Source organism: Centruroides vittatus, unplaced genomic scaffold (genome assembly GCF_030686945.1).
Source record: "Centruroides vittatus isolate TY-2023 unplaced genomic scaffold, ASM3068694v2 scaffold_2802, whole genome shotgun sequence".
Lineage (NCBI taxonomy): Eukaryota > Metazoa > Arthropoda > Arachnida > Scorpiones > Buthidae > Centruroides > Centruroides vittatus.
In genome coordinates this window covers 392,587-418,746 of record NW_027122693.1, presented here as the reverse complement: position 1 = coordinate 418,746, position 26,160 = coordinate 392,587, and the positions used below count along the sequence as shown (strand labels likewise).

The 26,160-nt window shown below is 33.3% G+C and overlaps 2 protein-coding genes across 2 annotated transcripts; one reads left to right on the top strand and one right to left on the bottom strand.

Annotated features, from left to right (window-relative positions):
* Positions 1 to 1,096: 1,096 nt before the first annotated feature.
* On the top strand, positions 1,097 to 25,879 carry LOC136987848 (kelch-like protein 8). The gene is made up of 9 exons (XM_067285600.1): positions 1,097 to 1,154; positions 4,251 to 4,945; positions 5,017 to 5,284; positions 5,354 to 5,497; positions 5,569 to 5,680; positions 5,757 to 5,925; positions 23,932 to 24,091; positions 24,720 to 24,921; positions 24,995 to 25,879. Exons 2-9 carry the CDS (start codon positions 4,331 to 4,333, stop codon positions 25,116 to 25,118), a joined length of 1,794 nt encoding a protein of 597 aa, XP_067141701.1. The 5' UTR covers positions 1,097 to 1,154; positions 4,251 to 4,330; the 3' UTR covers positions 25,119 to 25,879.
* Positions 11,016 to 18,171, bottom strand: PolD1 (DNA polymerase delta). The gene is given in 3 exon segments (XM_067285599.1): positions 11,016 to 12,089; positions 12,091 to 14,207; positions 17,910 to 18,171. Coding segments are annotated over 3 exon segments (3,270 nt in total). The 5' UTR covers positions 18,082 to 18,171; the 3' UTR covers positions 11,016 to 11,108.
* Positions 25,880 to 26,160: the final 281 nt, after the last annotated feature.

Sequence of the window (26,160 nt, the reverse complement as noted above, 5' to 3'; positions counted from 1 at the left end):
TAACCTTGAAAAATCTGAATTGAAGAGCGGGCATCGTCTCTACATCCTCTCATCAATTTTTGTGGGAAATTTAAATTTCGATCGGGATTTATATTTTTCGCATCCAGAATATCGAAATTGATCGTAATTATCGATTTAAATGCATAAAATTGCTAAAATTGTAGAGGAAAAAAGTCATTTTTCTACGCTGAAATTACGCAGAGCTCCCCTCATTACACGTGATTTGAAGATGGATAATGAAGATTTTTATGTGAAATTTTCAGAAAAAGTGTTAATTTCTCCTATAAATTTTCATTAAATTAGCATTTCGTGAAAAGAACCATCAAAAATCCAAATTAAAAGAGAAAGAATCTCCGCATCCTCTCATCCATTTTGTGGAAAATTTTAAACTTTGATCAATAATTTCGAATCAGAATTTATATTTTACGCATCCGTAATGTTGGAATTTCTCAAAATATCAATTTAAAATGCATAAAATTACAGAAAAAATGATTTTTCTCAGTTGAAATTACGCAAAGATGGAAGAATGTCGCCTCGTAATACACGAGTAAAAAGGAAAAGGAAGAGGCCCAATTCGAAATTTAATACAGCCTCGCGAATCTTAACCTCGTGCCTTTTTTTATGCGCCAATAAATGATAATGAAAAATTAAACTAAAGATACAGAAGAAAAAAAACACGTGCAATGACCCGCTATCAACGACAGTTTCCGGTGTCACACGCTTCTTACAAAGAACAATTAATGTCGCTGACGATGGCGTCATCGATTTGACTCGCACCAAACCCGTTGTAAGGAAATAACTTTTTAAATTAAATAATCTCAAAGGAAAATTTTAATTGGGAGTCATCAACCGAAAGTCGAGTGATACAACGAAAACAAATTAACGCGTCTCAAGGTTTTCGCAGTCGATAAATTGCCGAGTTTTTATCTTAAATTATCAATTTATTAATAACTAAATTCGTACGAATTAATTAAAAATAGGTAAAGATGAGATTGGAGACGGATGGGGAAGAAACGTTAAAAAAAAAAAAAAAAATTAAAATGGAGATGAATTAATTATTTCTTCAACATCCCGCTAGGTGAGCGCCAGTCGTGTGGCGTCATCGGAGCACGTGTTGTTAGGTTTCATTCAGTCGTCTGTAGTTTAGGCTTAAGGTGAGTCGTTTCGTATTTAAAAATCCTTTAAATGCTTAAAATCGCCTTGTAAATTTGCATATTTAATATATAAGTCGGTTTTAATTATTTATAAACTTGAATATGCATTATTTATGTATTATATTTTTAACCAATAGAAAAAGGGATTAAAGGGCAACTTTGGTATATTTTTTTTCGTTTTTTAAATTTTTTTTTATATTTAAATTATTAAAATAAAAACAAAAATTAATTCGAATTAAAAAATTTTAATATTATAAATTTAATTTTTGGTAATAATGTAAATATTTTATTAATTTTAACGTTAATTCAAACAGGTGGACCGCATTTGAATTTTAAAAAAAGCGGCACCCACGCCACTTATTTTTTAAAATGGGTGCCGCTTAATTTATTAAATTCCGCTTTAAAAAAAGTATTTAAGCATTTAAAATGAACGTTTAAAAATTCATTTAAATGCTTAAAAATGTTTTAAAACACTTTAATCCGTTTTATAATGGCTTAGTGTCGAAAATCATTAAGTAAAATGTATGTCATTAAGTAATTATTGCGCGAAATTTCCATAAAAGTAGGCCAACACGTTATAAAAATGTTGAGATTTTTTCCCGATTTAATCCATTAATTAAACGTCAGTTTATCTGTAATAGCCGTTTCGACCCGGCAATCGAATGAACTCGACATTTAATGGAACCTTGGAATTCCGGTAAACGCCCCGAGTTTTGTTTTAATCCTCTAAAAATAGAGGATGCTGAACGAAAAATCTATATATACACACGAAATCTCTTAAACGAAATTTGCGCGTTGATAACGACGATTAAAAATGTTAATCGAGTCGACGTGATCGCTCCTTTTTAAATTGCTGACGTCACGTACGTCGACACCCGAAAACTTATTGTTGTATCTAAATGTGGGGCCTCTCGAGAGATCGAAAGAGGAGGCCGTGGCCACCTCTCGTCATCTGCGAGAAGCTGTAAAGGCCCGTTAAGCTTCCTCTAAAGCGAGGAAAATCAATAGAGGCCTGGAGAACAAGTGTTAAAAATTTGCATTGTATTTTGTAAATAATAAAATTAGGCTGAAAGTAATAGTGTTTCCTCCTACATCACACAATATTCTGTGTATATTGATAATTTTTAACACGTTTTTAAGGCCCCTATAAATATGTAGCCTTCTCACAAATGGCCCTGATGATCCGTGTTAATGGACGCCGACGATAGAAGAAGATGCGATTTATTTTAATTAAAAAATATACACATGCAGAGGGAGAGATTATATCGCGTGCATTAATTTAGTTTCAATTCTGCAACGATTTCCTCCATCTTGAATGTAGGTTAAATCGGTAAAACGGAAAATTCGTACAGATCGTTTACGAAATCGATAGAATTATATAGTGTAAGTTAAATGATCGGATAAAAATTAAATTAAAATTTTTTATTACTAGATACTAAAAAAAAAAATATCGAAATTTATAACGTTTCCTTCTAGTTTATAGTGAACAGTAGATGCTATTGTGGATTATAATACAGTATAGTGTCATTTTATATTATGGAATATATTAGCGCACGATATCTATAGACTGGCATGAAATTTTTTAAGCCACAGTTCATGAATTCCTTACCGAATTGAAGCTAAACTAAACACGCAATCTCTATATATACTACTACTATAGTTGAAAGCTCTCATATATATATATTTTTTTTTAAACTTTCCTCCTGCAAATAATATATACCGATATGCAACTGTGTCATATGTTTACGGATGTCACAGCTTCTGACGTCATTAGTTTCGCTGACGCGTCGCTAATAACGGTGGAAGAAAAACCATTATAGAGGCTGATAGTGTAACATATGAGGCCCCGTCTCTCCGTCAAATAATGTATGTAAAAGCACGAGGCCCTAATTCGTGTTCGCAGGAGAAAGTTATTGCAGTACACTTAAATAATTAGTATGCAACACTAGATATTTAAAACGACACAATAGTGAAAGATGCAACAACTTACGTCACACATAAATTACGCTATTGTTTATTTACTTAGTGGGTTAACTTATTTCCAGAATAAATGGCGTTCTCGTGTTTGTTTTTATTAACCAAAGATCGTAAATTATAGTTGCAGAATAAGTCTATACTAAGTGAAAGCCGTGTGCAATCTAGAATTTATCGGGTTTTTTTTTTTTAACTCTTTCCGCCCTGTGGGTACTAAGAGGGCAAATTTATCGGTTTGTCTATCCTTAAGGATAAAGTAAAGTTTCGTGAGGATTAAATTACTTTAGGTTTTAATATTTCAACATGAAAATTTATTTAATGTAGCAGTAATTTGGCCAGAACGGAATTAATTCTGTTCCCAAAATTACTTTTAACATCCACATACTTGCCACCTGCGTAAACACTAGCCTATACACTAACCACTGTTATAGTATAATAACCGAACGTACAGTACTGTACATATTTAATCACCTTTCATATAGAATATTAAAATTTCTATTATTATAGAGAAATTCGGCAAATTATTGATGAATAGTTTGGTCGTTGACTCCGGTTTTAACGTCAGGATTCGATTGTGACACGCTTGTTTTCACACCCGACACACAAAAATAATATATATTTCTTGTTGAGAATAACAAATAGTCGACGCTGTTTATTTCTGGCAGATATCTTATCTTTTGGCAAGAAACTGGATATTGCAATTTTCCGTCTAATTATTTTTCTGATTTGAAATGGAAAAAAATTACAGTTCTAGAAAACTTGAAAGTGTTTTAAGTGACTTCTCTGCCAAGAAAGTTTTTAATAATAATAAAAATGGAAAATAATAATAGAAAAATAGAAGTCGGTCCACTTAAACATTTCTATTTTACTCCATCAAAATTTAAAATCTTTTATTTTTTAAGCAACAAAATAACTAAATTTAATTTAAAAGCAGCCCATCTGTTTATATCACATTCTAGAAATCAGAATGAGTTCACAGAATTGATTTTGCTATTTCTTCCTTGGCCTTGAGATACTTTACTCGTCTTGCATCCATCGATCTTATGCCGATGTTGCTTTTCTGATAACTAGAATACTTATAACGAAAGATCTGTTCTTACGTGTTGCTCTTATTCTTTACAGTTTAAAATGACACGGTTACGTGGGCACCGCGAGCCGCATTTGTCTACCGTAGAAAGTCTGGCAGTTGCGCATCTTATGACATGAAAAATAAAATAATGGGAGAACAGTTAATCGAAGAACCTAGTCCTTATTATACGTATGAATCCAAAGGAATGTTTCGTGCGTCCTTCCAAAAGTTGTATCGCTTCCTGAAGGAGGATGTTCTGTGCGACGTGGAGATCCGAACCGGAAGAAAAGCCATACGGTGCCATAGAGTCGTACTGGCGTGTTGTAGTCCGTACTTTCAAGCCATGTTTACCAATTCCTTGGCCGAAAGTAGGCAGAAAATCATCACCATCAGCGAGATAGACGAAAGTGCTATGGAGTTACTGATAAACTTTGCCTATACGGCTAAAGTTGAATTGAATGTGGCCAATGCTCAATCGGTGTTACACGCGGCATCCGTGCTCCAACTAGAAGCTCTTATCCAAGCGTGCTGCGAATTCATGCAACTCCACTTGCATCCTACTAACTGCCTCAGCATAAGACAGTTTGCCGAGCAGCACGGACTAATGTCTCTCGCGCAACAAGCGGATGCATTTACTTGTTTCCACTTCCAAGAAGTTCTAAAGAGCGACGAACTGTTAACTATATCTGCTAACCATCTGCAAGATTTAATTTCTTCGCCTAATCTCTATGTGGAAAATGAAGCACAGGTATGCTTTACTAACATTCCCTTTCTTATATATAGAAATATTAATTCATTTTAGGTTCTATAAACATCTAGGTATCTGAAACAGTCTTCCGGTGGGTGCATCACAATGTCGAAAAGAGGAAAGATTTATTACCCAGTTTATTATCGAAAGTGAAACTTCCACTTTTGACTCAATCGTATTTGAAACGTCACGTCGAATCTCAAGATTTGGTCAGACGGAATCTAGAATGCCGCGATTTATTAGACGAGGCGAGAGATTTTCAGCTGTGGCAAGTTTCGCAATTACCTTGTTTGAGGCGACCGTCTAACGAATTAACCAGACCTAGAAAAAGTTATGCAGGTCAGAAGTTTTTAATCATTATTGGCAAGGCTCAAATATATTCATTTTTAATCAAAATATAATTTACAGGTACTCTCTTCTGTGTCGGTGGACGAGGTATATCGGGAGAGCCCTTTTCCTCTATAGAATGTTATAATTGGTTCAGAAACTCTTGGTTTAATGTAGTCGGCATGAACACTAAGAGGCGACACGTGGCTTGTATATCCATAGAAGGTAAGATTTTTACTTTAATAATGAAGAAGATATTGCTAAAAAAGCTGAAAAATAAATTTTAATTATTGTAGGAAAGATTTATGCTGTTGGAGGTTGTAATGATAAAGAACATCTCTCCAGTGTTGAAGTGTTTAATCCATTAACAAATAAGTGGAATTTCATTGCTTCTATGTCCACACCAAGGTATTATTTAGTCCTAAGATACCTCGTGAAGTAAGATTATATGAAAAGTTTATAATATTTCGTAATTGTTATTCAGGAGAGGATTGGGACTGAGTTGTTTAGGAGGCCCAATTTATGCCGTGGGCGGGTTAGACGATAATTCGTTCTATTCAACGGTAGAAAGATACGATATCAGTTCGGATACGTGGTATACGGTCACTTCTATGAACGAAGCTAGAGGAGGAGTTGCCATTGCAACTTTAAAGGTAATTTTTGAGTAACTTTACTTATGTAAATTGTCAGTTTTTCATAATATTAAGCAGCTTTTTTAATTTATTGCAACATAAAATACTGCATTAAAATCCATTTATTTTATCATCATTTGGCTATAATATAACTAAATGAAGGTGGCCTAATTGCCTACCTATAGATCAAATTACTTTATTTCATTAATTAGAGTTTAGCAAAATTATAGCCCAAAAAATTTAGCATTTAGATATTTAATTAGATCAGTCCTTAATTCTAATTAAGTGTTTCAAAAATTTGAATAAATTTTGAAAAGAATAATTTTTATTTCAAGTAAGCATGATTTACTGTTCTAATAAGTTAATAAATATAGATGTATGTTTGTATATATATGGTAGTGTGAAATATGGGTGATCGGCTAAGGAAAAATGTCTCCCGGGGGATTTAACAGAAAACTGGCCCCTATTTAGATGTTAAAAGAAAATCTGGAAAACTCCGTGTGGCCGGCCCAATGGCATGACATGAACTTACAGCCACCTACCAGCATTCAATTTAAACCACTCTCATAATAATATATAGATGACATGTTAAAGCAGGTTTCCCAATGGGGTCCATATTGACCCCTTTGGATTGATGAAAGTTTCAGGAGTTGAAAGAATTTTTTGCAAATATTAAAAATTTTTCACTATTTTACTGTTAAATCAATATAGGAAGATGTCTTTAAAAAATTATATATAGGTAATGGTGTGTGGGTGTGTGTATATATATATATATATATATATATATATATATATAAAGTATACAATATTGGAGATTTGGTTAAAAGCTTTTCTTACAAGGTTGATACACAAAAAAGGTTGGGAATCCATTTTAAAGTAGGGTTCTTTAGGGGTTCTTTACAGAATTATAATGGGTTTAAAGTGTTAATTTACATTTCAAGAGTTTTAAGTTCAAATTGTGTTTTTTGATGTGAATGTTTTTTCATTAATAACCTAAATGAGAAAATGTAAATTTATTTGTATTTTCTGTATTAAATTTAGAATAGTGTTTTGCAAACTGTCTCAACTCTATCATCTCAGATAAATGCTTAATTTAGTGATGATGATGATGATGATAATAATAATAATTATTATTATTATAAAGCTAGATTGATAAATAACTAGCCAAAAGCAACAAAAAATCACAGCTGGTTATTTATTGAGCCACCCTTATATCTCAGTTATTATGATTGTATATCATTATTTTACTTGCTTATGTCAGAAGTGTAAAGATAAGCAAGTTTATTTAATGTAAATTTCATAGTTTATTTAATTAAGTCATTATGAAATAATTTTCTCCGTAGTTTTTGTTGTATTTATATATATTGAATTATTAACAAATTAATGCAAATTTACTTCACTATCAGGTTCTATATTCTTACAACTACAACTGTGATGCCACTTATGGTTTTGTGTAAGGTTGCATAAAATGTTTTATGCATATTTTAATGTAATCATTTTGGTTTAATTAATGCACTTTTAACAGTGGTGAAATTTAAATAATGCCGACATTAGTGGCCTGTTAACGGGCGTTAAATTAGCCTTATTTCAATTTTGCCACTGTTAAAGGTGCATTAAGCAAGCTAACCAGTGGATAGATTATCATTGTTGTAACAATTTTAATTGAAATTTAAATAATAATTGAGTAAATTTAGATGTTTGTATGGCTAAAACAAGGCCATAGGAACAGGTCCGGCCGTGGCTTGAACACTTTTTTCTGCCAATGTTACAAAATACAATTCTAATTTAAAATCATATGCTAATGTGTAACAGACCAAACTAATAGAATTTCCATAAGGGGGAAAAGGGAAGGTATTACTTTCACTCTTAATCTTGACAACCATTCTTTCCCTTTCCTGCACTCCGACTGTTTTAATTTATCCTGTTAACATAATGTGCTTTGGACACTGTAGAGTGAGAAATAGATAGAATTGAAGACATTGCTGAAAATGCAATGATTAGTGATTATTTTGATTGGACTACAGGCATGAAAATTAAATGATATAGCCCGATAACAATCTGGCAGTAATAAGGCTAAATATTATAGTCATACGTCAATAATCAAACAATACAGCCAAATCCTTATATATCGGGTTTGATTTCATCAGCAAGAAAATTATGCAGAGTGAGATTAGGACCACCGTTGCAAAGACTCAAAGTTTTCCATTTAACTTTTTCTTTTCTATTTGTTGGAAATTTTTCATCAATCAATAAAGAAAAAAATTTATAAATTCCTTCTTTTCTGTCAAAACAACTTTCTACTTTCTAAGAAATGAATAATGGACTTTCAAAAGCAATATAATAGATTTTTGCTGAAAGAAAAATAATTGACGTTTTCTTTTACTGGCAGCATCAATGCCACAATTCCATTCTTTGTCTTTTAATATTCCAGTTCTTTAAATTCCGAGTCAAATTTCGCTTCTGGTAGTCAATTTTGCTTTCCAAAATCTTTTTGCATACATGTTTCTTTAAGAATTATGTGACCTGGTTTATAAACTTACTTCTACACTTCTCATGCTGGAAGAGTATTTGCATACAAATATATTCATGTTTTAAATAGGACCAATTCTAGCACAGTAGGATTGGTATTGACCTAAATCATTTTCAAGATTTAAGCATATACTCCTTAGTATAGCTTGAATATTTGAAATACATTTCTCACCATAAAGTTTATTTATTCTGCCATAAATTTAGGAAACTCATTATCTTTTGCTTTCAAAAAATGTAATAATATTCCTTTGTTCTATTTAGCAGAAAATTAATATTCTTAAAAGACTGAGTTTATTTTTGATTCTGTTTTGAAAGGCCATAGCAAGTATATGTCCATAGTTAAGACACTCCTGTGTTTGTGTATTTATCATATTTATTTTAATAAACAGTGCAGCTGCAAGATGCAAAAAGTTATAGACAGCACTCTGGGTTAATGTTACCTATGGTAGCGAACATGGTGGCTCATTTCTGAAACAGTGGGGATGCATGTTCTAACCTAACCTATTCTATTCTAATAATTTGGTTGGCAATAATTATGGTAATTTATTAGAATAGGTTAGGTTAGAACATGCGTCCCCACTGTTTCAGAGACGAGCTGCCATGTTCACTACCATAGGTAACATTAACTGCACTCTGTAATAGTAAGCATTGTCATACTTACATTTTATTTTTAACATAAGGTGAGTGTTGAGTGTTTTTTTGTTCAAATAGAAGTGAAAAGCCTGCTGGATTTATTCCGTTAACAATTGCACCCAATAAGCAGATGAAAGAAATGTTTCCCTTAACAGAGACTACTCTAATAATACAGTTACAGACATCATGCTGTGTATTAGAATAAATATGATCCCATTTATACTAATCCAAACTCACCATAATTAATTGGGCTTTTATGCTATAATTAATAATTAGAAACTAAGTAATTTGGTTCTAGAGAAAGATGTTAGGTGTCGTCTCTTATCGAAATTAATAATTACAAGAGTTTGGATTAGTATCAATACATTAGGCTTTGGAATGTTTATATATGTATTATTTAATTTTAAATCAACTTTCAAATATATGATCAAAAATACAATACTATAACTGCAAGCTGCATTTTGACTTTCATCTTTATTTTTAAAAAGTTTATGAAAGAATGCAATTTCTTCAAGAGAATGTCATCAAGCATTGTCATGCAAAAACAATACAAATTGGATCATTAGAATGCATTCTAATGTTTCTATAGCAAAAATGATTTATAAAATTAAAAATTCTCTAGTAAATGAAATGATTGGAAGATTTAAGGAGGGAAAATATTGGGTACATTCCAGTGAGCATCAAACAGCGTGTCAGTAAACTACAATGCACTGATTCACTGACAAGTTCATGGTGAGTGACCGAAGCACATTGCACTCATCGGGCTGTCAATATGAAGAGCTCTGATGAAGCAATATGGCCACCTTTAGTTATCATTAACACCATTTTTACTATTACCACTACTCATCTATATTAACCCAGTTATTTTGACAAAATAAATCTGCAAATGTCAATACGGTACTGTTTTCGTCTACCTTATTAGGCTGCCAGATGTTCTGGTAAAATCATCAAATCAATCATTCTAAATTTGGAACTTAGAATGTATAAATACAAATAGTAAAGTTTAACCTGAAAATTACTACTTAAAGCATCATTGTCACATCAAGTTCAAAATCTTTCGGAGTTAAAGGGGTTGGAGCTTTCTGATCTACGAGTCTGCTAGGAGAGGTATGTTAATTAATTCGAGGGATTTTCAATGCCTGGAAATCACCTTTGAGATCCTACAAATGGATGGATGATGATATTCTGCATGACACTTTATTTACATACAAGTGATAAAGGACTATGGTTTATTTGTTATTTCAATTTAATCTGTATTTCAGTTTTACCTTGCTCTTTAAATAAGTTACCGCTCTCTACCTGTTTGAACTTTTTAACATACCTTTGTTCCATAACTTTGTCTTGAGACTACAACAATATGATAAAAACATGAAAATAATCATTCAATCAGTGAAAGTGTTAATGTAAAGAATGTTTTGCTAAAATTATAAGGTGTTGAAGTTACATTTAAGCATTTCAACAAACTATACCAATTACTAAGGGACAAATGTAATATGAAACAGCCCACTGGTATTTGTAGAATTCCAGTAACAGATAGTTAGTTTTTAATATAGTAATGCTTTTAATGTGTCCTAATATACTCACATCTAGCATTGCTTGATTGAGTAGTGAGTGCAGCAACAGATGTAACAAAAATATAATTAGATGTTTGTGTGATCTAACCCTATCCAAATAATACAATAAATATCCTTTTTGGGCATAACTGCTTAACTGACAAGATGGATCCATGTAATGAATGGAAATTATTAATTAAATAGCCTACATACATAAATTTTTTTAAATTTTAAATTTGGTACTTAGAATGTATAAATATAAATAGTAAAGTTTAACCTGAGAATTACTACTTAAAGCATCAACAAATGTAAGAAATAATTTTTTTAGTATCAAAAGGTTTAATTTTAGTTTTTCTTTCATATTTCATTTGTACTTTGTACTGAAAAATATTCTACTTTCTTCCTTATAAATTGTATTTTTATTCAAAAACTATACATTTAAATATATTTTATTAATGAACAATTTTTAATTAAAAAAACTTTTGCATTTTACTGAATAAATCTTTTTAAAATTTTCTCTTGATCGGCAAGATCTTTTTGTACTTTTTTCCGCATGTAAAAGATTGGACAGTCACGACTAGTACATAGAATTTCTTCGTGAAGACTACCTTGACAACGCTGACACTGAGTCCATAATCTAGCAAATTTTTCTTCTAAAGAGTTCAAATTTAACATTTCGGTCATGTAGATTTCCGATTCTCTTGACTGACAGTGAAGACAAATTGCACCCGCATTATCGTCCATCAAGGCACGGCATCCGATACATGTACTGCGTTTTTTTGTGAAGGCTGACAGAGCGCCGACCTTTGACATTACCACTGTTTTAGTCCTTGTGTGGTCGCCTCTTAAAAGGACCGACTCGGCTCGAGTCTCTCCCAGTATTGGTTCAAAGATACGCAACAGAGGTTTTGAGATTTGATTTTCTAAATAATATTGTGTATCGATAGGAATATTATTTTCTAACACATAAATTGGATCTTCTGATTTTAAATAGGCGGCGGTGCCTTTACTCGCCGCAATAATTACGTAAGGCACTCTATCCCCCAAGTTTGGAGCACTGCCGGCTTCTCTCTTCCTCATCCTGTGTGCTAATTCGACATGGGCCTGTTTGGCAGCATATTCTTTATCAGTTTTTGTCAATTCTTTTGTAATGACTAGCTGTGATATATCTATACGGTTACATAGTAAATCCGAGATGATCTGCTTTGCATAATCGACGGCACCATTTGGATCTCTATCGATCAAAATCTTTTGGAGACAGGTATTAATAAGATTGGCTACTAACGGACAATTATCCCGTCGCACGGTTTCTATTCCCTTGCAGTCCATTTTGTCATAAGTATCTGGTTTAGTAAAATATAAACCAGCATATCTCTTTTTGTTAATTAGCAAATAAGGAAAGTATACTTTCTCAAATTCCAATTTAATTGGTTTTTCAAATTTATCGCTGACGTATTCTGCCGCTTCTTTTTCCGATTTTCATGGCATCGTGCACAGTTTTGACATTAAAATTAATCATTACAGAATCTGTATCACCGTAAATTACTTTTGCATCACTGTTGTATCCATTTTCAACTCGATATCTCTCTTCGACTTCTTGTTTTGTTCTTTCAATCATCATTCGGCCAAATGCAGTTACACTCTTTGATATCTCCAGACATGGTAACTTTCCGACTTGTGCGCCAGTGAATCCATAGACAGAATTTGCACTAATTTTCAATGCTAATTGTCTTCCGTCCAAGACTTTCTTACGGAATGAATCAGTTTCTTTTTTTAAGTCCTCTTTAGCTTTTTTTCTAGCACTAAGAAGATTTTCCAAGATTTCTGGTAATAAACCTTTGCATACAGTTGCTTTTACAAAATAGTTTCCTGACGGTGTCTTGATATATTGATCTGGAGAAACGTTATGTTTACTCGGCACACTCATAAGGGTGGTGTAACAAAGATTATGAGCCATCATTATGGAAGGATATAGCGAAGAGAAATCCAAAGTAGCAATTGGCATATTATAATAACCTTTTATTGGTTCGATAACGGTAGCACCCGTGAAGTCGTCACCAGTTTCAACTTTCATCACGGGTATGATATAATCGTATTCTACGGCTTTTTGCAATAATTGCGATACGACTTTTATTTGCTGACCTCTAGTTAATAAATATGACAGCGGTACTCCCGTCACTCTGGCCATTTCCATATAGTTAATAATACACATTAATTTATCTAAAAGACGTAAAGGCAACATTGCATCTTTCAGGCAGTAAATTGCCAGTCGTCGTCGTGTTTGTTCATTTCCATTTTGTAGATCTGTTATGATGCTATGGTGTACATCTTCCTTTTGTTCTTGGAGAAAATGAAAGCTGACAGCATTTAAAGTATATGATCTTAACTTGTAATCTCTTACTAAAACTAACAGTAAATCAAATTGGACTCTACCTTCAATATTTATTATTTTATTCTCTCGTTTTCCCATCTGCTTAGATTGGAGTACCACATTTCTCATTGTGGTTTTGTTGTCTTTGATGCGACCCAAGAATGGGAAGTTTTTAACTTTTAGTTCTTTGGCACGATTAAGCAAGTAAGGTATATCGAAGTTTTGAATGTTATAGCCTGTAATTATGTCGGGATCGACCTCCCGAATGAAATCTGCCCATTTTTCTAACATCTGCGTTTCGGAATTATACGAGAGAACTTCGCATCCGACAATCGGAGCACACTTATTCAGTGTAAAAACGTTACGGATAAATGGATCCTTTTGCCCTTGCACAGTAACCATGTTAGCAATTTGAATAACGGGGTCCTTTTCTGGTTCTGGAAAAATTCCTTTTCTACTCGCACACTCAATATCAAAGCTTAAAATCCTAAAAGGAGCCACATCAGACCATTTCCCTTCTGGTTGATGAGAGACAATGTCATGACAGTCAATATCTATTTCAATTTGACATCTAGATTTTACATTATTACTGTTTTTCTCTCGTAAATTGTACTTTCCAGCCGGTAATTCAATCCAATTGCAACCAACTATATGATTATCTACCATAAATCTAATTTCAAAATCAATATTACTTTCAAAAATACCAAAAATATAATCTTTAAAATCATCACACACTACAACCCCAGTTTCTAGCAATCTTTTAGCCGGAGCAAGTAATCTCGGCAAAGCCATGGTAATCTTAATGAAAGGACGTTTTCCCCTTGCATCGTACCCATATATATTTTTCTTGAGGACAATTTCAACGGCTAAAACAGGATTTAAGACATCATTTTTGTTAGATCTCATATCTGAAAGAACGGCTTTATTTAATGCTTCTCTGAAGCGATGACAGTGAGCTTCAGAGAAACCTTCGGGAGCAGAAGTATAAAAGTACGGAAGGAAACCGTGAACATAGCATAAAATGCTATTACCTTCCGTAGTGACACCATACATTCTCATGACAGGTACGGGACCTCTTCGATTACCAGACATTCCAGGCACAGGTTGACCCACGAAATAATCTATGTCAATCTGTTGAAATATCAGCGGTTCGTCATTCGACGAGATGAAACATTTTGGACGCGACCATTTGGCACTAGTTGAAATGTTTTCGGGACCTAGAAAATAAACTTTTGTTCTGAATTCATTAGGCAATATATTAAAATTCTAATTTTAAATTATTTAGATGCAAATGAAGTGAAAATTGGGTACAATTCAGTATGCATCAGTTTTGCCCACAGTGAATGCACCAGTGAATAATCTAATAAGCTTTTACTGGAAAATCTGCCAACCTAATATGGTGAGGGGCAGCAATGGAGTGTCGTCATTGGAAGAGATGGAAGCGCCGCTTCCCTCGTATTTTCTAAAATATAAATTCATATTGGGCAATTATTTTAATATTTTAACATACTTTGAATTAATTAAAATTAATATTTTATTATAACCGCATTATGTATCTTATTACAAATTTTTATACTACATGTGAAAAAAAACGATAAGATTGCTATTGTCTATTCGAATATCAGTGGTGGAATGGAAGCGCTGTATGGTCGAAACTGGGTCAGCTTCCACAGTGAAGATAACTGAATGGTGTAAAGCAGCCAGATTATAGGCATTTGCACATACGCTTTACAGAGCACCAACCTCACCCAGTTTAGCTGGTGGAAGCTACACATCAAAATATCGTATAACGTTTCCAACGATTCTATCCCTTAGCTTCCTGCCAGTGGCTATCTGACTACATGAATTGTTTAAAGAATTAAAACATGCTTTAAATCTTAAATTGAGTAAATTTTATGGGAAAGTTTTTGATTTATCTAAATTACATAGCGAATCACAATATTTATATTCGTGTCCGGACTATATTGACAAGTAACTCTTAGACATAAAACATATTATAATTAATGCCAATCCGAACAAAGATGTAAAAGAATTATATGATTTAATATTAATTTTTATGGTATCATCTACCAGTGGATCTGTTGAACGCAGTTTTTTGACCACAAAGCAAATTCGTACATCGGCCAGGAACATTCACTCAGTCAGAGGAAAAATTGTCATCACTAGCATTGCTTTTGATAGAAAAAGAGTTTTCAAATACATTGGAGTCAACGACCAGCGACTTTTATGATAAAGTAATTAACGACTTTGCGGAAAAAAAAAAATCACCGAATAGAGTTAGTTTATAAAAAATTTAAAAACTAGTTTTTCTATCATTGTTTGTATCATATCAATTTGTATTATGTATGTATTATTTGTATTTTAGAGCTAAAACACACAAATTGTTTATTTTTGTCATTTCCAGTATTTGTTTAAAACTTTTATGGAAATGCCATGTACTGGACAGGTCTGACCAGTCATGAAAGATGCGAAAAAATGGTTAATTTAGAGAAAAATTTAGTTTAAAAAAGCATAGGTAAAAGTCGTTTGTAGTCGGACACTCATTGTTTATATCAAACTGCGATGCAGAAACCATAAATCATGGAAAGGAAACTGATAAAATAAATCATGATGTCACACAAACTAGCAAAAAAAAGAAAAGAAAAGAAAATACCAGCCAGAAATTATACCAAATACATCACAAGAGGATTTAATGATTTGCAGTTAGATCTGGAAATTCCAATATGCTATATTTACAAACTTTTGGATATTACCCATATCCATCTTTGGATTGAACATAGAAATTTTGAAATTTTTTTCTTTCTTTACTAGACACAAGTGCAAAGAAAGCAATTTTGAAATTCTTTAACCCGAAGATGGATGTGGGTAATATCAGCAAACGTTTATAAAATATTTAAGCCGATCTCTGAAAAAAAAAAAAAAAAAGTCGTGCTCCGAAGAGTGCATTAGATTCCAATACAAAATATTTTCCTTCGAAGAGAAACTCTTAAAATTTTAAATTGTTAGGAAATTTCTACATTGTAATATAATACATAATTTTAAAGAATATTATAACAATTATAATTGTTACATACTCTTTGTTCTTTATAACTCTATACAGAACTGTGGGAGAGTGATGTTTATTCATGTTTTAGTACCAAGCTAATATATTCTATAGTGTATAATTTGACTTCTGTGAAACACTTAATCCTTTGATGAATAGGTTTATTTGTGGCTCCCTCTGCTCCCAGAGTTAGTTTTCAAAAACTAACATTAATATCTTGTCTTCTAATTCGTACTTTTTAATACACTAGACAATATTTTTCTTTTCTGATTCAACTGTCAAATAATTCGACAATTCAAGAGAAAGTGAGTGTGATTGTCTACAAGATCCCACATTTGTCTGCATGCAAGAAAATTCTACGCTAAATCTTGTAAGGTTTCAAGTCTGCCCGTATGCAACGAGACAAACTTGAAGAACGTACATACAGTATAAGTAAACCCCATATGTATCACATTTATTTATAGGGTTATTTGTCAAAGGGTTAAAATTAATATATTGTACTGTCACCGTTGTTTATGTACAACTCAAAATGATACTAATTTTACTTTTCTTTTTATTCTTAAGTTTAGATTTTGTTTTTATGATACATTATCCTACAGTATTAAGTAATTGTTTAATACTTTGATCAAAGAAAAAATTATATTATCATTGTCACATCTGGACCTTCACAAAGGGCTGGCTTGACGGCCGGATGGCCGAGCGGTCAAGGTGGCAGCCTACCGCTCTGGGGGACCCGGGATCGAATCCGAACGGGTCGAAAATCCCCAGGAATTTTTCGGGGGGTGGTCCGTTCGGATATGTCGGGCCCCGTCCCTCACCACCCGGTCGCCCCATTGTGGGCCTGGCTGAACCCATAATGGGCCTTCTAAAAGAGGCCCTCTTAGTGCCCACAGGGCAGAAAGAGTTAAAAAAAAAAAAAGGGGGCTGGCTTCCCTTTCAAAATATTTCTTTCCTATTTTTCTGTTGTTATTATGAACTTTTTTAGATTTTTGGAACTTGTTTATTATTTACTCTAATTTTTACATGACGTTTGAGTGAGTGAAGATGCCCTAGAAATGTATTTTTTAACATCATAATAAACAACACTTCTTTCTATTATATCATCAATGCATATTTTAAAGGACAATTTGGGACAATCCATTAAATAATTAGGCTCAAAATAAGAAACAGTAAATTTAACCTTTCTTATTGCAGAGAAGCACTTATACTATTTTTCTTTTTCCTGTAATATGTATGCAGTGATCCTTCGTGGTACAATTTTGACAGTTAGGACCTTATCAGAGTCATAGACCACACATGGGAGCAAAAAAGTTGAAGGAACCAAGTACAACCCCAAAATCGGCTTACTTCCGGGTGGCGCACGATCCAGATTGGCATCATATTTAACCCGTGCCACCGAGTCGTCTTCGAGTAGTTTGCTCGACTATTCTTGGAGTATAGTTTTAAGGTGCACGGGGCTTGTCCAAAGCAGCACCGAGGAGCTGGCCATCACTTGCACCAAAGTACACAACTATATGCAGAGCAGAGAATAGTCAAACTTTCGAGGCAAATATCTGGCAAAGGATCAGACATACCAGTACAATTCCATCGACTTTTTGCTTATACAGGGCAGTCTACAACTCTAGGGGGTAGAATATCCCTCATTTAGTATTCACATTCTACCCTTGATACATTTATGCATTAATTCTGATATTTAACTTAATGTTTACAAAAGAAAGTTTTGGCCCACGAAATGTACACGCTTACGTAAATTTGACGTCATCTGGTCGGTTTTACAGCCAAGAGTCTCGAAAATGATGTCAAATTGACGTACAGTACCTCCACCGTACCAATCAACTTTTTTATAAAGTAAATGGGAGACTAATCACGTGTTTACCTTCTTCAGTCGATTCTTGCGATTCCAATTTGAATTCTTCTTCCAGTTCGTACATAAGGGCCAATTCGTCCTCGAAATTGATGGCGTCGTCATCTTGGGAGCGCGCTCGTTTATTTCGTTGGGACGAACCGAAGTTGCTATCGTCTCTCGAGTTCCTTCTTTTCTCGCTCATCGCCGACGTCAACAGTTACAATGAACGATTTCCGCGCGCTATTTTCTACCAGATTACGTCCTCGTTCGACTTCCGCCCGATTACGTCATACCTGATAGCCCAATTATAGCCAAAAGTTTTTTATATCCTGATAATAAAAGTATTAAAATTGTGTTATAATTAATTAATAATTTATCAATTAATAACAGTAATAATAATTAAGTTTATAAATGCATTATAATACGATAATTTAAAAAAGAATTTTCGAAACGATACATTTAATAAAAGAAAATTTAATTACCGCTTCTAGATGGCGCTACGTGTCAATACGAGAGTGTTATCCTCTCACTTAAGACACGTAGCGCCATCTAGAAGGGCTTTTTTTACGCCAATTTTTCTAGTTTATTGAACTTAACAAACGGAATAAAATTCTTTAGTATTTATTTATAATATTAAGGCCTTTTACTAAGCCTATACAAAGTTAATTTTCTTATTTGTTCGGCTCCACACGCTACTTAACTATCGGCTTTTAATTTTAATTAATTAAATGACATACATTATCTTCGTGTAATTCGAGTTAACTCGTAATACCGTGTAGATATGTGTAATTATAATAATAAATTATTGTTTACATTGTTTATAAATTGATACTGAAAGCACTTCAAGTATTCAGCTAATGTTTATTTCCATTAAACTCTACCTAAATTTATTGGCCGCATACATCCGATTATCACGTATGAGGTATCACGTATGACTTATTCGGTTATCGTGTATTAAAGGTATGACGTAAGCGTGCCTTTATCATGAAAAATTTCGAGGAAAATACTAAAATTTCGTTGTGTAGAATTTTTTTTTTTTTTTGGAGTTTATCGATCCGAGCCCGTAATGGCATCAGCCACTTTCACGTTTGCTACGTCTTGAAATCGGTTCTGAAAGTATTGTTTCCTCGTATTGTTCGAATTAGGAGCATAATGCATTATATAGAACGGATTTATAAGTCAAATTATTGTCGGTTCGTACAATTGTGCATTCACAAAGGAGTTCTGTACTGAGGAGACGATTCTCTTATCACTTTGTGGTTTGGTATGAAAAGAAAACCCGAAGAAAGACACTTAAAATAGCCTTAGCGATTGTTCCGAAACTACAATATTAGATTTCTAAGTAGCTAAATCGATTGATTAGTTAATTAACGGGAGGAAGACAGTACGGCTGGATATAATTATGGAATAATATGGAATGCACAAGCACGAGCGAGAAAACTAGGCCCCCTAATCTGTATTGGGCACGAAAAATTATGGAAATCAATACCGAATTCGAAATCGGACTCAGGCTAATTGGAGTTAAAATATAGCGTTGTGTTAGTAGGGCTACTTTAATTGCTAATCTGTTTAAAGAGAATTGAGTGATAAATTATTGCACATTATCAAATTAAAAGAATAATTATTTTAAAAGCGTGTTAATGACGATTAATTCTATCATACAACTGAAGTCGGAGAAGAGACGGGAGCTGTGCTGCTTGGTCGTACATCACCTTTTTATTTTCTCCATTTATTTGTTAAATATTTTAAATAAATATTAGTGTTATACGTTATGCTAGTAGCATATTATGTAGCTTATGCTCTTCTGAAAATTCAGACCCCAGGAGTCCGTGGGCCACAGTTTGAGAAACACTGCTATTGAGCATCATAGACTGGAGACGAACCGAATATAACAATAGGAAAAGGAGCTTATTATTTAAATAATTAAAATGCTGTGTATTTACTTTAATAAATGAGTTATTAAATAAAGTTTTCGAGTTGGGAAGAATTATTTAAAATTTTGCCTGACGTCATCTGTTTAAGACGTCGTCCCACGACGTCACAATGTAAAGTACTCTTCTGTCTTTACGTCAGCGGTGATACTCTCGGTCGATAATTAATATGAGAACGTCACCGATCCGTAAAAAGTATTGTGAATAAGTAAGGCAATATATTATTTTCTAATAATAAAATATATTATTATTATTATTAAAGTGAGGAAATTTGTTAGTGACATGCTGGCAAGGAAACAAAAAAGTATCGATTGTAAATCGTCGTAGGTGTGGACGTAGGTTAAAGATTTTCTTAAAATAAATCCCGAAGAATGTGTTTGAACGTGATTATATTGATAAAAGAATATTAAGTAGGATAATTTATATCGCGGGGCTTCTATTTATAAATTCGAAATGTCATAGCATTAATAAATATTTAGCGGTTGCACGTCATAGAAACTTGGCTTTTAAACTTCTAAAAGCATTAATTTATACGTTTATGTGTTAAATAAACAGGAAACTAAACGATAATACATTATATTCATCATCATTTGTTGTAAACGGAGGAAAGAAGGTGTTTTTTTTAATGTTTCGTTAGTAGGAAGAAGTGGTCTTTTATCATGTTTTATTTGTAGGAAGATGGGGTGCTTCGTCCTCCTCTTCCTGCATACCTATCAAAATATATACAATATAGAGTTTATTGTAAGTAAATGTAAAGAAAATTAAGTTTTAAGGTTAAATTATAATTTAAAAATGAACACAATTACGACACTAGCTTAGTTGTTGCAATAACTTATATTCTAATTAGTAGTTGCATCATTCATTATAGACCTAGAGCATATAGTAAATAAAAGTAAATAAGTAAAAAAAAAACTGGTAATTATTGAGATTTATTTCCTGTAAATTGTAATAAAAGTAAATTTTTAGTTGTGTTTGTTAATAATTGCTAAGTTATAAACACATTGCTCAAGAAATTTCGATTCAAAACAAGTGGTCGAGCGTATTTAGGCAATGATTTCTTTTGACGTATTTCTGAAATTATAAATTAATTGTTTAATTTTCGAAAAAATTCCTTCCCCCCAATAAAATTCTTCTTAAATCGTATTAAATAAATTTAAAATTTTGTTTTAAAGAATCGATCAGCTCATAAATGACGTCAAAATGACGAGATGGTGACGCCGTGATTTATTACGTGTGATTATTTGATTTGCTACGTCAGCATTACGTTTAAATTATTCAAATTTGAAATTTTATAGCGTAATTAAATAAATATAATTTCCTTTTCAAATTATTTTACAATTAGGTTTTATATCCACTCTCTGTTGGACTATTTTCGTGTTGTATTCTGTAAATTGTATATTCAGGCCAGTCTCACAGGACCGAAATCACTTGTCGTGGGTTCGTGTCCGGGAAAGGGGAAAATTTCCTGGGTTTTTTTCGCGTGTCTAACACCTAAATAGGGCCTAGTTTCCCATTAAAAAAGTCCTGGAAAGCCTCCTCTCTTGGTAGATCGCCCACGTGTTGCATTACCTTATCCCATCGATCAAATCTCCTCTCAAAGGGGGGCCAGTAGAACCATTCGGTACGAGCCCCAACTGCTTTTGGGGGCCTTAATCAGAGGTAAATCAGGGCCTCTCTCGCCATCCGAAAGGCCCACCGTAGCTACCAAAGCTAGACTTTGACAATAGGAATCGGGCATTTCATTGGAATTCCGACGAAATTCAACATGAAATCCGGATCCGGTATCGATTCAAAGTGCCAGTTTACGATTTATTTTAGTGTGACGAAAGCTTTGATCAGATAAAATAATAATATTGACCCGCGCTTTGAATGTTAGAAGAATAAAAGGAATAAAAAAAATTTCCCTTTTCTCTGCAGCTTTCTTTATTGTAAAGACATTTCCCAATTGTTTTTCCGTTTTTTCTGAGTCACCTTTATCATTTCCTTCACGTATAATTAGGGCCTGAGAGGTGGAAAAATGATATCCCTGTGAGACCTCCATATCAGTAATACGGAGGCTTCACTTCTGCAGATCCCTTTCCGACATCGGGCTCTGATAGAGACCATCTTGTGGAGGCCCCACCAATGGCCAAGTGGATAAAAACAGCGAACACTGGTAGTTCGGGTAGCTCCGAACTACCAGTGTTCGCTGTTTTTATCCACTTATGCTATTACCCATTTGTATGGTCGAACCGGATATGGCTCATGTCATTTTTTCTCAATAAGTTGAGTAGAAAATCTCTCCTTAATTGAATCCGATCAATATGACAATTCATTTATTGTTTCGGCGATATTTAATAGCTCTGTCTGACTTATATGAGAATTTATTATGACATATTGCGTACAAAATTTAATATTTCATACGTCATAACGTAGTGTTCAATCGCTTAACAAATCTCTCTTCCAATTTATGATGCCTAGAAAATAATAATAAGTCACGAAAAGAATAGATAAACACAAGTAAATTCACACCGAGAGTTTCAATTTGCATTATTTTAATTGATCGATATTCTAGACTAAGATTAAATACATTTAACTTTTAAATTAAATGAATTATTCACAATAATTATATACGCGTGAAAGCTTCGTTAAAATCTGATTCGATGAGGATGAGCCTTAAGAGATGGGTATGATTAGAAAGGCTTCTTAGTGACCACAGGGTACACTAGAGCCTTTTTAATCATAATCATCTCTTAATCCCTTATTTCTAATTATTTTTCTAATTATACCCATAGATCTTTTTTTACCATTGTACAATTCACAAGAGATTACTAAAAGTAATCTCTTGTGAATTGTACAATTGAAAAAGATCTATTGTGTACCTGCACAAGAGAAGTTCGATCTCTTTTAGAAAATCCAGTGATATCGATATCAAGAATATAGAAAATATTTAATTATTTTAAGAAACTAGATGAATAGCAATTCTTCTTCTCTATATTATGGAGGTATATTACTGTATACTGTGTATTATGTACAGGGTATTGTAGCTCTAATATAGGCAATCATTATTGTATACAGTGTATACAAGATATAAAGAATGGACTAAATTAATAGGACAGTTATACTAGGCCTCATATCCTGATACTACTGTGTAGAGCCGTCGAGAGGGAAGAGAAATCACAAATTATCCTTACACTCTGTTTTTTTTTTTTTTTTTTTTTTTTAATCTAAACATTACACATTGAATATGTAACTCATTATGACCTGATAATAAAATTCTTTTACAAATATCTACCTTATTACAGTAGTTCTGGGCTTACAGGTCCAGAAGTAATAAGGTATTAACCTACATAGTGAACACAGGTAATTGTAGTGTGGTAGACAGGTAAGTCTTTACCCTATATAGCGTGCGTAAAGAAATGCAATCAACATAAAACGAATGCAGATATCGTGATTGATGTACAAGTGTACGAATGGTGTTTAGCCCATGTTTATGTACAGTAGGCCTACTTTAGAGAACATAAAGCATTGTAGTCTTAATATTCTTGTGATGAAACCATATTGATTTTCATTACAATACAAAATAAACGGAAGTTATTAACATTTTTATCAGGTTGTGCCACACCCTGTCTCATCTTTCCGTCGCTAAGTTTGGTCACGTGGGGCGCCTCACACCCCCAAATTAAAAAAAAAAAAATGTCTTTTCAACGTTTCAAATTGTGCGAAACCGAAACTTATCCTCACTTCGATTGCAGCATTTGGCACTTATTCGCTATTCAATCGCATTACGTCGGTGCCACTTCCCATTTATAACAGAAGAATACAGTGTTGCATTGTGATGTATTATGACGTGGCGTGATGAGAATATCGAATTTTTAAACCTCTACGGTTAAAAATTAGTAATGTAAATGCGTTATTTCGGTTTTTTCACCATCCGAACGATAAAAAGTAGCCGCATTTAAAGGTAGTTTCTGTGCTCTAAATGGGTTATTTTGATCTACTAGTGATGGCCACGCGGAGTTTTTTCACGTTTGTACGGCCAGTTTCTCTTATAAAGTCCTCCCGGAAGGACAAACGTCCTTTTTGAGTATAAAACATGAAATAAATGAGCAATTTTCTTTGTTTTTATTGCTTTTTTAAAGGGTTTCCTGTACGCCATAGGAGGAAACAATGGACCAAATTCATTATCCTCGTGCGAGAAATACGACCCTCATCTCAACAAGTGGATACAAGTGTCTCAGATGAGACAAAGTAGGGCGGGTGCAGGTGCTGCGGTCTTCGATGGATTTCTCTACGTTGTAGGTGAGTGTGGATTACACGGCATTTCTAGGAAAGTAGTTTCAAGGTTTTGGGTTTTTTTTTTTCTTTTTTGCTCTTGGCTTAGTTTCCACGAATACACCTGTCACTTGCCCAAAATTAAATATACTACCTGATGCGTACGAGTGATTTGCTATTTTAAATAGTGGAGATGTGCCAAATTGAAGACAGATTTAACTTTAACACAATGATATATTGGAAGAGTGGAATAATAATAAAATTCCTGTCTGATTCCTTCTCTACACGAGCGTAAATAAATCACCCCTTAACGAAAGTACAAACTTCATGTTTAAGTAATTTTTTTTTTTTTTTAATTTTAAGGGGCTAAAATTTTTAATAAATCTCCAAATTTGGCTTCGTGTGAAGAATGTGATGACACTCGAGTGGTGTGAATTATTATTATTGGGCTACAGTTTCGAAATTGTAGACCCGATTCCCGCTTGTCTGGTTCTGCCCTCCCTTCCTTCGAAAATCGTATAGAAAATGACATCTTTCTCGCCGCCATTTTCGCAAATATAGACTCGATTTGTTTTCTTATTTTTAAAGTTAATCATTAAAAAATTTGTGTACTGTCTGGTAAACGTCATAAGTAATTCATTATTCTCTATTCAAGGTGGATTCGATAACAACATTCCATTGAATTCCGTCGAAAGATACGACCCCGAGACAAACACGTGGACAAATCTCAGTTCCATGACAACGTGCAGAGGTGGTGTGGGGGTAGCATCGTTAGGAGGACATATTTTTGCGGTAGGAGGACACAACGGTAGCAGTTATCTGGACAGCGTGGAGATGTACGACCCTCTACAAGACAGGTCAGAAATTAATTTGTACAGAACTTTATAAGTTATTCCCTATTGATTTCTTTTATTTCTTTTGTCGTAACAGATGGGAAACAATGGCTAAAATAGGTATAGGTAGAGCCGGTGCCGGTGTTGCCTGGTGTCCATGCTCACCGGAAAATCTGTATAATTTGAATAGAAACATGAACGAAAACCAATCCCCTACTTGATTTACGCCCGTTCTTCTTCCTCCTTCCGTAATTAAATAAATAAATAAACAAAAAAAAAGCATTCTAGTCGTGTCGGAAACGTGGAAAGCTCGTGCAGATGTTTCACCCCTTACATTTTTATTTGTTTCCTTTGTTTTTCAAACACTAAATGACGTTCACGTATGGAGAAATTTAATATAGGGAATAGAGAAAATACACGTGCCAGGTAGTTAAATCACTTGAGAGATGTGTGACGTTAATCTCCTATGTGATGGGGGCATTTAAGAAATTAGAATATCTTCTCTTAAACTGTGATCGAGTGATTGTAAATATGTTGTAATGTAATTTTACATCTTTCTAGTACAAAATACTTTAGCTGTGTCTAGTTATAAGCATCTACGTCATAGAAAACAATGCAGAAACCTTCGTTTTCTTCGTGAATTTCCATTGTTAACCATGATTTTTTTCTTACCAAAGATACTAAATTACTGCTCAACAGTGCACTTTTGTGATTATTATTATACGATTTTTAACGTATAATTAATGTATTTAAATTAGTTATTTGCTACAATTAATAGTCTATATATATACAATATATATATATATATATATATATATGTTAATTAAATTAAGATTTTTATATAGAATTATTATTACAAAGAAAATATTTTTTCTCGTAATTATATTTTTTAAATTAACCGAATTATAATTGGAAAAAAAATTACCTTGTAATCGTCGTTCTGTGATTGAAAATAAATAAAATTTTTGTTTTTTCCGACTTATTTTTGTCGTTTTTACAGATATTCTCATGAATTATAGGGGAGAAAAGGGAATTTTCAGTTTAAATAGGGATTTTTAGATAAGTCAGAGGCATGTTATCCTATGGACCCCACCAAGAGAGGAGAAGGAGAAGAACACATCCCCTGTACGGTCTTAGACTTGTTGTGGCTCTGATCTATGACAAATAACACGCTCGACTCCCTACACCAAACGTAAAAATCTGAGGCCCCAGGCCCTAAAGCAATCGCTTCGATTTTACAATGAACAAGTTTAAGAGATAACG

Bases quoted from the DNA above. Each gene is read 5' to 3' on its own strand.
- LOC136987848 (XM_067285600.1), top strand. From the start codon at position 4,331: ATGAAAAATAAAATAATGGGAGAACAGTTAATCGAAGAACCTAGTCCT. The intron at 5,926-23,931 runs GTAATTTTTGAG...GCTTTTTTAAAG, and splicing joins TTGCCATTGCAACTTTAAAG to GGTTTCCTGTACGCCATAGG. The intron at 24,922-24,994 runs GTCAGAAATTAA...TTGTCGTAACAG, and splicing joins TACGACCCTCTACAAGACAG to ATGGGAAACAATGGCTAAAA.